General features: G+C 43.0%; 1 protein-coding gene across 1 annotated transcript in view; it reads left to right on the top strand.

The window, feature by feature from the left end:
- LOC107268255 overlaps nt 1–13793 on the top strand; it is an 80378-nt gene that overhangs the window by 58964 nt on the left and 7621 nt on the right. The window contains exons 4-5 of the mRNA XM_015740850.2: nt 1002–1137; nt 9792–12131. Of these exons, the coding sequence (XP_015596336.1) occupies nt 1002–1137; nt 9792–12131 (2476 nt within the window). The remainder of the gene's footprint in view (nt 1–1001; nt 1138–9791; nt 12132–13793) is intronic.

The following is a 13793-nucleotide window of genomic DNA, read 5'->3' as shown; positions in this document are numbered from 1 at the left end:
CCCACCTCTCTCGCTGCCCTATGTATAAGGGATATATCTTTAATACGTATATAAGTTTACCCAAAGAATTCCAATTTCGGCGTCTTTCAATTTAAACCTACTTGTCCACCGCCCACCACTCGTCCCACCATACCCGTCGTCTCATCTTCTACGTCGACTGCGTCTTACTTTAGCGACCTCGGAGAGACCATTTTCCAGTTTTCATTTATCGATCCTATCATTCTTCACTTGGGACATCTTGGTTGCCTTTGCATTGATTATTCGTTTCGTTCGAGAAAATCAACCCTTCCCAGCTTTCCTCTTATACCCTCGGGACATCATTATGATGGAACCCCATCCAGGCATCCCCGAAAATATTCCAGCCTCTTTCATGGCTGATTTACTTCTGGTATTGCGTATCATTAATCGATCCTTGATAGGGATGAAAGGAGTGACGCCTCTGATTAACCCCTGACTCATCGCGATAAGGGTAATTAGTGGTTTCGTTTAATCGTAGTAGCCTATCGAACGAGGACGTCAAGATGCGCCATAGTTTTTGGTTCACAGGGAGAAGAATAAACGGAAGACGAAGAGGAAAAGGGGTTAGGTAGAAAGTGGAAAGAAAAGTTACCCCTGTCCAATGTTTTCTCTGGAAATAATGATCGCTTAACAGAGAGGAAAAAATGTTTACTCTTGGCTCGGGAACTCTGGAAGGCTTTGCCGCAATTGCTTCTGCTTTTCGTACGAAAACAACCCCTATTCGCGAACGTGCCGTGTTCGCTCAGCCGTAGGAAACTCTTGGCGATAACCCTTCCCATACTAGCATCCCTTAAGGGACGAGAAGAGGACCCGTGACCATGCACATAAGCACTAGATACACACGGCAAATTAGTATTGTTACAGCTGAACTTGGCAGTTTAGTTAAATCAGCCTTATCGTTCAGTGACAATAATCAAAGTTACGCGTCACAATTGAGATGCACAAGTCGATATTTTTAAAACTTTGACTTTTTTTGTATGCAGGCGGAAGTCGAAGTGGTCGAGCAGTACAGCGACCCCAGAGACAGTAGAAGCAAAGCCTATACGGAACCAGGGGCGGAATCATCCCTTCCGACAACTTACAGTAAAGTCAATCGAGACTATTGCAGACCTTATACCGGTGAGTACTACCACTATAAAATACATTCGTTAAGGATTGTTCAGGTAGTGGAGTCTGTTGATTGGTACATCTGATCATCCTTGATGACAAACCTGTCTTTGGTGATATTTTAATCGTCACTTATCAATTTTCAGGAGATAATTTTAAACTCTTATTCAAAAGCAACCATCGAATACCAAGGGTAAATTTCTTTTCACGAGGGCGTTATGAAAGTTGGACTTTAATTTCAAAAAGGTTATGACATTTGCCGCTTTGAAATACTCTACCACGAGGTTTTACCCATTTTTTTTTTTCACTTCTTTTTTAATCCTCCTTCCCTCTTTTTATTATAAACTCGTGAATTGAATGGGGGTGGCTCGGATCAAGGTGGCGCTACCAAAGATGGGGACGCAAGCGTTGATAACGGTGCTTTTGGGAATAAAAGGACAATATTTTCGTTGCTAAAAGTTTTCGCAATCTTCGTTCAGGTGTGCCTTGTCGGTTTTCATACTTGCAAAGAGAGATAAGGAGATGAGAAGAAAAAAATGAAACCAAGTGGTTCAGGAGACGTATATTCAAATGGCAAATATTCGATTTCCATTGCATAAAATATTTCTGCAATAATATTTGAAATGCATATATCTAGCCTCGATTTATAGGATCTGCAGGAAGTCGAATTGAATCCCAGAAATATGGAATGTTGAACGCTGGAAATTGTACACAGTTTTCAGGCGCTAAACCACAGATACCGATAACTCTCTGTATCACAATGAAGACGTGTGAATTACGGTACATTGCCAGATCCGTCAATCCACTCAAGCATTACAAGCTTGATTTCACTGCCGATTTGGAATTTCCCATCAAATCAAGAATAAGGGCTGGACCAATAATCAACTGGCGGCATAATCATTTGAAACATTTTCTGAAAGATTCGAAAATATAATTCACCGTCATTCTGAAGAATACTCTTGAGAATGAGGGTAATGCAAAAATGAATGTTGCGTTATTCTGCAAGTTTACTATTGTTCCAGGCCTTATTCTTGACTCGAAGGCAAATTCAAAATCGCTCCAACATACGGTATCTTTTCTTTCCTCCCTTTGCAGTCCCATTGCTTCTCTTCGTCGGCAATTACTCTACGGTTATTCAGGTAGCACGTATCCGATGCTCTCAAATCTTGATTCAAATATGCAGATTGCTCAATAACAGTGATCCTGAATAAACACCCGGTATATTTACATCTTTACCATATTCATGAGATTTTAATTCGTGGATTTGGAAATGTCACAATATTTGTCAATACTAAACAAACAATTAACTAATCAGACAACCATTTCATTAGAATAAACAGAACATTGAGGAATCATCAATACCAACACTAAACAGTCGTATTAAAGCGTATTAAAAATTGTTATTGGTTCATTTTTTTTTTCCAAATTTCATTAAAGACTTTCAGATGGAACGATATTTAATTTTGGTGTTAAAAGAAAATTTTGAATTGGCACATGAAATTTAGTTATCTGAACATTTTTCTGATAGCCACTTTGTACCAAGCTGATGACAACCCCTACGGTCCCGTTGACGCGGGTAGATTCGAACTTTTACGGTCGATGTCGTGTCCCGGACGTTACTTGCGAACGACACTGTGGAAAACCACCCTCGGTTTCTCCCTAATATGTCGCGCGATATTTAATTAAACTCTCTCCCCATTGACTGGCCCTCGTCTCTCCTTCTCCAATTCACTCCTAGCAGTCTGTAAAGTTTCAAGAGTGTTTTACGTTGTGCGTACTGAACAACCAAACCTGCCCCCCCTGAAACCCCCACGGATATATTAAACCTGACGATTTTCTTAAGTCAAGGTAAACCTTAAACACAGTCAACTGCTAGAGTAGAAATTTAGATGGAAATTTTCCCCGGAAACTGTTCCGTCACAGCCGCTCTCACCGCTGTACCCTTTCTATTCAGGCTGGTCTGGTTAGAAGATACAGCAACCCCAAGCAAACGAAATTACCCCATTTCAATTAATGGTACTAGGTGACTTGTACCTTGTTCCACGTCCCCGAGCAGTTAACGCGGGCAACCCGGTTCATCGTATGCAAATGACACATTGTCCGTTTGTCCGTCAGTTGAGTGCTGTATGAAAGGGGTGAATAAGGGGTTGAAGAGTGCAAGGGTTAGGGGGCCTAATATCGGGAGAAAGGGTAACAACAAGAGAAATACGGAAAGGGAAACTTTGTGCCAGACACCACGATGCTTTTCTGGATTTTGTTACCAAGGACCCTTGAATTTCGTGAAACTACCCTTACGGTACAGGGGACTGGAATTAATCGACCACTCTTCCTTAACTTGAATACCACATGGTATGTCATCCCTTAAGGAAATGTGGATCAACCGCTGTAATTTTAGAGAAACTGTAAACAATATCGTCCCTTCCGTTTCTAATTTATTGGATCTCTTTGTACGGTGTGAACGAGTAAAGTTGTGGATGCCATAATCGACGCCATGTTTATTTCTCCCTTGACAGTTTTAAAATGGAACCCGTAAGGGGGAGGCAACCAAAAGTTTCGTTGAATTGTCACGAAGATGAATAGTTAACTTGCGAAGGGAAATTTCACTGCTTCCATCCTCCTTCTACCCTCCTATTCTTTGGCTTTCGTCATTTCCTTAGCTCCGAGTCTCTTCCACCATCTTCAACCCTCTCGCACTAGACGTTTCCTTTACCACCCGTAAACTCGATCATTTACAAACTGTCAACGACACCGCTTTATCCCTTTGATCGTGCTGCTACTGCACGATTAATGTCTTTTGTTTAATCTTATTTTCATTTCAATTTTTATTCTATAACCCTATGGGTGTATTTATTAACATTATATACCGTAGCTTGGGTATTGTCGATGGACAATCTCTTATTGGATACTTTTCATGGTGTGCATGGATGTTTTGATAGCACCTACCTAACTAGTGCCAATGGGGATGGATTTATCTCTGGGGGTGTCTAGACGGATAAATCATGTTGGTAATTGGGCTGAGTACTAATGTCCCGGAGTTTTTCTACACCTTTTATAAATACAGGGGACGCGTAACTCAAACAGAGCAGTCAGATGACATACGACAAATTTTGTATTCAAATGGTAATTGATTTTTTAAATCTAATGAAAATTTATGCAAAATTTATTGCCCGATTTATTTTTCTCTCTGGAATAATTTTAAATTGACAAAGAATGAGGTTCGTACCATAGCTGATTTGATAAAGGGTTGAAAATTTTGTTTCTCCATAAAAAGGAAGACACGCGTCGTATTATTTTTATTGGTAATCGATAACGAGCGTGATTATAATTTGAGATAAAAAAACATTTTTCACCGTAAATTATCATTAAGTCAGAGCCTAGAATTCTCGAACGAAAGGGAGAGGCGAAGGTCTATATTTAGGCCAAGCCAAACCCCTCGCCGGTGAGATGCCTTTGAATTAATTTCAGTGGCTAATTACAATTAGCATTTCTGCCACGATTTGCATATCGTTTAAAGATAATTTCGGGAGTGCTTAGGGTAATTGCCGCGTCAGCTGCTTTCATCCATCTGGACAAAAATCGCCGGTACGATGATTGATCATATTATATTTTTACCTTCGGTATCTCTTTGGTCTGTTAATATTTTCCTCTTGAAACACATAAAACGAATTCTCTGATACTAATTACGACTGATACCATCGCTCCGAGTATCGTAGTAACGTTAATTATCCAAAAAGTGAGCCACGTTAGCGGCGTCATTAGTCAAATGAAACCAAGTCCAGTGTCTCTTCCGCTCGCGCCAACGTCACTCGGGCTTAATCCTTTTTCTCTTTGATCACAAAATAAAATCATACCAACCCCCTCGTCCAAGTGGACCATCCCCTGTGTCTCACTGGTAGACACGTAATAGAATTCCGAGGGTGCGCGCAGCAGGGTAAATGTAAAAAGATGAGTACGAGACGTAAAATTGCCTGGGGAATCTGGTAGGGTAGTCAGACGAACACGGAGATATGGTAGGGCTACTTTTTTATATAAAAAAAAAAAGAGAAATAAATATAAATGAAAATTAGTAATTTCACGAGGGATGAGTGGTACCACGTGAAAGTATAGGACATCACGTACCGTAGGAAATTTTCAACCCCTCCGCCGCAAACGCTCGTGCCCCGTGTGACCACCGATGTAGATTTCAATTGAGCAATGTCTACCGATAGGGAAGCGTATAATCCACCCCTAGCAGTCCAAACCAACCCTGCCAGTAGCACGCCAGTCTCTCAACCCTCTGACGATGAACTAACATTGATTTTATTAGCAGTAAAATCAATCGGACCTAACAGTGCAGTTTGGCCATGCTGCTTAACGAGGAACAAAATCGGTTTGATGAACCAGCAACGGCAGTAAGGGTGAAATCTCTGTGTTGCCCTTCCACCCTTTTCCGAATTCTCTCTAATAAATGACAATTTATTTATCTATCATCGCGCTCTCTGTCAATGACAATCAGTGCAAGGCCAGTTCACATAGGTAGTAGTACTTGGGTATCATATAATAAGCCAGTATCCTAACAACCCTGTAAAGTTCGGCGAACCTTATGCAGAGTGCGCGTAAGGGTAATGCGATACGCGAATATAAGGTTTTGATGTAATAAAATTACTGGAGTAAGTAATCCGAGGACAGGGCAAGTAATTGCCACTCAAAATTCTCAAAGGTCTCGGCTCTCTTGCGTCTTTTTAATTTAGCACTTGGCCTCACCCTGTACCAACCCTCTGCACAGCTTTTGGATATATACACAGTTTACCCTGACTTCTTTCCTTTTCATCTTTTCTACTTGTTCCTTGACTTTACGGTCTCTATGTGCACGTGACGTCACAACGAGCCGCGCATCGCTTCGCATCTGATATTTTGTCCTGGTTTATAATCAGAATTTCGAGAAAAGGTCGAAGTTCAAAGGTGAACCGGTGTTTCTAATCAGTGACTCCGACAATCAGTCAATCAGAAAGTCAGCAAAGAGGTTCCCATCTTGTTATTTCTTTACGATACCTTTGGGTTACGTTGCTGATGAAATTTCTGCCCCTTTCAATTTCTTTTTTTTATATAAATAGTCTTAAAGGAGCTCAATAGCTTCGAGACTCAAACGTCAGCTATGCCAGTTGAACGAACGGCAATGACTCACAGTCTTAATATCAAAACCCTAAGTCCACAATAATGACAGTAAAATATAAATATAACGAGAATAAAGATAACAGAATTTCCCCAGAGATGACTAAGAGAATTTTTCCCGTTATCAGACAACCCCTAAAAGATATTACAACAACCTGCTGTACTTTCCGGTATCGTACCAGTAAAAACTCATTAAGCAAAAAAGAAACCATCACATCCGGTCAGCCGATAAAGAAAAACATATTTCTCAAAATCTCCAAGGGTTATCGTATCGATTTCCTAGGAAGAGAGAAAAAAAACAGAATTCTCCCAAAATCCGTATTCTCATACTGCATCCAATAACCGAGATTGGCTTTCATTTTGTCGCGGTATGACTACGAGTAGCATAAGGATAAGATGTCCTATAAGGGATACCAGAGGAAGGAAGAAGGAGAAGGAGCACCACGTTCTGGGGTAATCTTTGCAGTCGCATTGTCGTTCTTAGCGGCAGGGAGGGCGAAGCGGGAAAAGAAGGGAAGGTGGCGACCGTGATTTGGTAAAGGGCCGAGCGACAACGCACCCTTCACGACGATACAATCCACGACCCACATACATTGCCTTACTCCCCGGTTATGTTACGAGGACAATATCTAATAAAAAGCCGAGTGAAGTGCCGGAAGCTTCCCGAGCTTTGCTCCCTTATAAAGCTTTCAGAAGATTTCTGTGGTTGCCCTGTTTTTTTTCATTCCTCTCCTATTTCGACCACCGTTCACCGATATCTCTTCTGGCTGCCGTACGCGAAATATATCGTCATACCCGCGAGTCGATAGTTCATCAGATTTCAGCTCCCTGCAGTAGGGGTGCTCGTTGTGTACACAGTGTTCTCCATGGACCACGTTCTAAATCATCCCTAAGGGATGGGGATGCAAGCACATACATAGAGCCGTATCAGCAAGTTCACTCGAACTGCATATACGTGGATGCAGGGATAGTGCAGCGACAGTGCATTCACGTTACACGTTGTGATTGTCGGGTTAACGTTGTCGCTTCCTGGCTCTAATAGATTCATTAGGGGTAGGCTTCCAGGGCATCCCCCGAGTGCATCTGCAGCCCCAACGATACGAATCTGCACTCGAGCAATCTCTGGCACACCCGGTGCATCTAGCAAATCCGATTATCGATCGGTAATCAATATCGTTGCAATTTGGCGATATGCCAGCCCCATGAAATCCATCGGTTGGATGTAGTTGAACTTTGGGAATTGCAGTTGCAAGTTTTCTTAGATATTTCTCGAGACTGGCGGATGACAAAGAGCGAACGAACGAGCTGCACTTTTCGAAATTGAACTTTCCTGGGAATTATAAGAATTAGTCGTTGCTGCATGCGTCGGTTGTTGCAAGTGCAATTTCACGGCACCGTTGCTCTGGACCGGGGAGGGAAATTGTACGGGCCGACGAGTACGGTTCGTTTAAAATGCAATCGAGAGTTACGCGGACTGTTTCGAATATTTATTTTTCTCCTTGGCAATTTCGACATCCGTCCCACCGAGCAAAGTAGCAACGGTCCAATCGCGATAGAGGCAGCAGCTGCGAATACATATTCATATTTTGCATTCCCTTCTTCTTCAACTCACTTGGCAATTTCGTTATCTTTTCTTCTCGTTCCTACATATATTTTAAACTGTCATGGAATTCTTAGATTCTCGATGTCTGCGGACGTATTAATAGGACGTTCTATGTCCTCAGGGGAAACCGAGCCGCCCTGTCAATTGCTGTGTTATCTGTGGTAGTGGTTCCTTGGGACTCACTCGAAAATGCAGGTGGGGTGCGTTTCGTGCTGGGGTAAAAAGATGGGAGCCCATCGTGCCCAATTTTAGCCAAGTTGACTGGCTAAAATTCGAGCAACTTTTCTTCCGGGGATACTTATATCTATAAATTACTGGGACTAGTTCTGCTTACCCCACAGATTCATTGATGGATATGCCTTCGTCTCTTGTGTCTTAGACTTTTCGGAGTCGTTCCTGGGATCTTGTGACATCTATTTACCGCACTGAATTGACACTAACACTCATTACACATCACTGGTGCCTTATTTTAGAACTCTCTACCGGCTGATATACGGAAGGCTCCTTCTCGAAGTAAATTCGCGAAGCAACTACTCACTTTCCTTCTTTCAGGGCAGGTATAACCTTTTTTTTCTTTGTTAATTTTTCTTTCTCTATTTATAAGGTCTCTTAAATACTTTTATTGTTACGATGTGTTTTGATGTACTATTATAGTTATTTTGCGTTGTTTCCTAAGTTTATTTATTTCATATTGCCAGCGTCGTACCAGATTGTTTCTATGTAAAATAGTAATAATATTGCTGCTTTTGTTGGATGAAATGTACGTAAAGTTAAAGGGGTAGGTCGATTCCTCCACCTTGAGTAGGGAGGATGGATTTAACAAGACCGGATGCGAGAAAACGGAAGTCAACGGTTAATCTGCCTCACAACGCAAATAGTAATGGGCTTCTCTTAGACTCTCGTATTTTTCCAGTCTGCGAAATCTCTTCAGCATTCAACCTACCAATTTCCTCATTTCAACGTCGACGTAGTGAAAAATCTGAGTGCCTCGCAAGACAGCTCTCTCCATTCCTGAACTCCCCCATATAGTCGCAGCCCTTTTCTTTCTCGTTTTCCCTTAGCGCATCACCCGGCACTGCTTACATCCTGCCAGAGATACGGGATGCAAGATCAAAAGTCGGGACGGAGGATGAAGCCGGGTAGAGACAAGCAGAGTAGTGAAGAGTTGAGTGCCTGAGTATAGTACATGGGAATATCATGGCTTTCTCACCCTGCATAGTCTACGCAACCCCATAAGAGAGAAAATCGCATTTTACTCATAGTAAAAGAGGAAGCTGTAGTACAAAAATAATTTTCCACCGTCACTTTAAAATAGTTTAGCATACAAGATTGATTAAAAAATCTATCTATTTTTGTATGTTCATAAAATTCTCTCGATGATTATTTACGGAATTCTTGGGAACCTGCTGTTCTAATAGAACCAGTCGGTAATATCATCGTCAAGCATTATTTATACGTAACCTGCAAGATTATAGAAAGGGTATCTTCATATCTTACTGGTCATAGACGAAAACATAAAGGATAAAATGGACCCTTCTTTGTGGTATAATCATTTTTCCAGGAAGTTTCGCGGGCTGTTATCTCGCATTCTTGGTGTCTGTCAAAACCAGCTCCGCGTATAGTTTATGGAGTCTGGTCTTCCCCATTGCTAAAGGAATGAGGATTCGTGAACCCTCGCCAAGTATAATGCGCCCATTATCTTCAGTCTTGGTCCCATCCTTTCTTCTACGGGTAGCACCTATATGATAGTACCACTGGGGGGTGATGCTGGTCTGGTAGACAGTGGCAGCAATATGGATTTATGGGGTCTTTTGCAAAATTGCTAAGTCACTCATTGATCCACATATATATATAACTGTATTACAGTAAACATCAAGTTCAATGTATGATATAGATTATTGCTTTGTTACAGATCCTTCAGCTTCGGGATCATCTTGCGAAGATGACGAACTGGCAAGCACTTTGGTATCCTTCAGAAAACACAAAAACGACCTCTACGCCACTTCCTCGAAATGTGCTCGCCTAGCTGAGAAAGCCAATGAGATACCCGAGGAGGGTGTAATCGTAGATTGCGCAGCTCTGGTCAATCTCACGGACCAGTCACCGACCGAAGCGAATCAGCCTACTAGACATCCTTCGCCTTATTACTACGGAGACTTATTCAAGATTCCGGAACAGTTGTCCAGATCGCAGCCAAGTAAATATCGGAAGAGCGTGAGCCTAGACGTTCCTGGAGAACGTTCTAGGACACCAGGACTACCGAAAAGGAATTCGGTAGCTGGTGATGGGCCGCCCTACTGTCAGCAAAGTCAATCGGAACTAGTGAGCCCCACGTCGGGGAGTGAGCATGCAGTCCAAGCAAGAAGCGAGATCCTCTCGTCGTGCATCATCACCGAGTGGGATCACACCCTCATGCCTCCACATAGGCTACTGAGTCATGATATACCAACTAGTGTCTGCATGTGCGTCGTGTCGCCGGAAGAGGATGAGGTAGATCAGCCAGCGTTCCGTCAGGTGCGCAAGCTCCGGCGTTCAAGGAGAATAGATACGCAGCCGATACTCCTCGAGGACGAGTACGACGAGGAGGAGGAGGAAGAGGAGCCGGAGGAGGAGGTGGGAGAGGAGGACGAGGAAGAGATGGCACGACAGCGTCATCTGTACGAGACGGCCTTCGACTGCAAGGTTAACCGATCGGACGATGACCTGGATGATCTCGATCGTGTGACCAATCATCCTGTTCTACATTCTCAACCACGGGCCACCCCGGCCAGGGCCACTTCGTCATGTAATAACGAGACCTCGGCGCAGATCTCATACGTACCCAAGGATAGGCGCAAAGTCGTTCTACTCCGGCCAAAACCAATTCCGAGCCGTCTTCAACAAACTGACAATATATCATCTCTGTCCCAAGATATCGAGTCCCTCCAGATTAATTCTAGCGATGAGAAAGCTTCGCCAAGGTTACCGGTGCGCGGCTATACGCCTTCGCCACCGTCGACAGCACCGCTGCCTGCCAAGTTCCATGGAAATAAGGATCATCTACTGTTGAACATACGTAGTGCGCCTAATCTACCGTCGCAGCCTGATCATCCGCGTCTTAAAGACATGAGACTACCAGTCAAATCCCTCAGAGCTAAGGAGTCGCCTCAAAGTAGCGAGGGCAGTATTCTAGAGATCAAAGGACGACCTAAGAGCTTCGTCCAGGAGGTAGATTCGCAAAGTCGTCGTCTGGATAAGGAACTCATTCTTGAGTTTAAGGGAAGGCCAAGAGAAGATCGACAGAGACCAAGAAGTCTCATTCGCGAGAGCCGACCGATTATGGAATTCAAGGGCAGGCCTCATGAGGCTGAAGGTGAGCTGCCGAGACCGAGAAGGGAATCCGGAATTCTGGAGTTCAAGTTAAGGACTACCAGGAGACGCGTTGGATATTCCAGCACCGAGAGTATGGCCACCAGTAGCAGTGGCGGCAGTATGGAATCTTTGAGAAGCAGTACCAGCGAAGGGAACAGATCAACCAGCAGCTCCGAGAGTCGTCACAGTACCAGTCTCAGCTCTCACAGTTCTGACAGTGGCAGTACAAACTGTTTCCATCATCATCAGCAACCTACCCTATCAGGATTCTTGAATCATCACACTAACAAGCTTCACATTCTGTCACCAATATCGGACAAATCGTCTCAGGAGCCAGCATCCGAGACATCTGATAATAATCGTAACAATAACTCTCAGAAAGCATCTCCGGAAGAACCTACTGAGAATCTCACAGGCAATACTAACACAAATACTAATACCAATACTAACGTGACGTCACCAACCGATACGTCATTCAAGAAGCGACGGACCCCGCAAAATAAGAATCTGATTAATTTAGCTCTGCAATCATCAAGTTCAGGGGATACCGAGATACAAGGGTCGGACAGTGGTATATCCATTGAATCAAGAGCCGGAATAAAATGCAAACCGTTTGGTTTACATTTACTTAAGCCACAATTAGATAACATCAATTTGATTGATAACGAGCCTGAATTGACTGATCTGCCATTCGATATGCCCAAGTTGCGCAGAAGAAGACTTCTAATGCAGCAGGATGCTACAACTTCGGGAAGTGCCACCAGCGTGGATCTTCGCGACTTGCCATTTGACATGCCGAAATTAAGAAGACGTTTGAGATGCACGCAGAGCACAGAATCCAGTGCTTCACAGGCGTCTTCTAGTCTATCAGTACGTGACGTTGAACCGCCAGTACTTTTCGGTAAGTTTATATTATCAGTTTTACCGAAAATTCTACGTTTATTTATTTCCTCCTCCAGAGTAGGAAATACCTCATTCTTTTTCCAGTCTGTCACCTGGTATAATTCGAGATTTACAGACAGGTCACAATTGTGATAATTAGGCGGCCGATTAATCTGTGACAGCTTCGCTCGATGCGGTGGGAGCATCCACGAGAAATGAACAATCTGGCCACAAACTGCATCCCTAAAATTGCGTGAGCTATAATGTACATACCTCCTCCCCAACGGTTAAATGCAGTATTGCCTGCGGCAAATATAGGACATGTGCGCCATAGAAAATTCCGCATTTTCTGACATTCTAAATTTTGCTAACTTATTAATTCAGCTCATTATAGTCCATGATGAAATTAGATATGTGCAGTGGTATCCTTTTGAGTTCCAATATATATTCGAATGATATATTTCATCCAGTAGTCTGACCATCTGCGACAAGACGGATCGGTCCAACATTATCCAAGGTGACGGATGCGCGATTCGAATCTGTAAATGACCATTTAAAGAGCCAAACGGTTGCGGCTAGGACCTGGAAGGAAACCCTGCCCTCAGTAAGTCAGTCAGGCAGCTAAGGGTGGTACGTGATCGGGAACAGATTTCTTAGCAGTCGCCACTTTTTTCTGGCTAGCACGTAATTACTTTCAGGACACCCGCTGGTCGAGGGAACCCTCCAATAACATTTTCGCACATCCCTTACGGCTGGAAATCATTTTTGCTAGAATCCCTGGATTATCGGACCATCAGTTTTTTCTTTTCTCGCGGAGGCAAAATAAATTCTTCTCAACCATGGATTAAGGCATTTCGAGCGGTCAAAGAAAAACCAAAAAGCTATACCGAAGCGAAATTAAGATGACTATGTCCAAGTACTTTCAGGCATTGGGAAACTGAAAATTCGCAAATAACTTTACGAATGAAGTTGAAGCGTGAATTGAAGTAGCTGTGAGTGGAATGACGAGTGAGGTGGAAAAATCGGTTAATGGCGTGGAAACGCCATAATTATACTAGCATAAAAGAAATTCACTTTACCCAGTTTTCAGAAGATGTTAGCCGAGGAGCTTTGGGGTTTGGTTTTACTTCAGACTAGGTAGAGTACTGAAAGACCCACCATTGTGCTTTTAGACAAAAGCTCCCAACTTGCGCGCATCTACAATGCGATCCAGGAGAGGCTCAGTTTGCTTGGAGCTACCGCCGCAATGCGTGGAACAAGAAATATAGAGGAGAAAAGGAAAGAGAAGAAAATGTGGAAAAAAAAAAGAACAGAAAAACAAACACATACATCGACCACTAAAGCAATGGACGTGTGTAAATGCGCGTTCATGCGTATCGATACTCAATACCTATTGGAAATATTGGAAATAAGGCCTACTTGCTCGGGAGCTTCTATGCCCACTTTACGGATGGCTTATTCCTATAAACGATATCCATAGCAACTTCGATTCCGGTATCCGGTATCGTTTCGACTTGTCTGCTTTGATTGCAAAAGCTGAGCTTGCAATAGCGTAAGTAGCGCCATTCTAAGGCGACATTTCAAAAGGCAATTTCCTTTCACTTTTGGTAAATTAATATTATCAATCATAAACGGGATCTGGTACGGTCCATTTAATGGCTCCTTGCTATGTCGGCACCAT

This window comes from Cephus cinctus, unplaced genomic scaffold (assembly GCF_000341935.2).
Source record: "Cephus cinctus unplaced genomic scaffold, Ccin1 Ccin1_scaffold0504, whole genome shotgun sequence".
Taxonomy (NCBI): domain Eukaryota; kingdom Metazoa; phylum Arthropoda; class Insecta; order Hymenoptera; family Cephidae; genus Cephus; species Cephus cinctus.
This window is presented reverse-complemented; position numbering and strand designations above follow the sequence as displayed.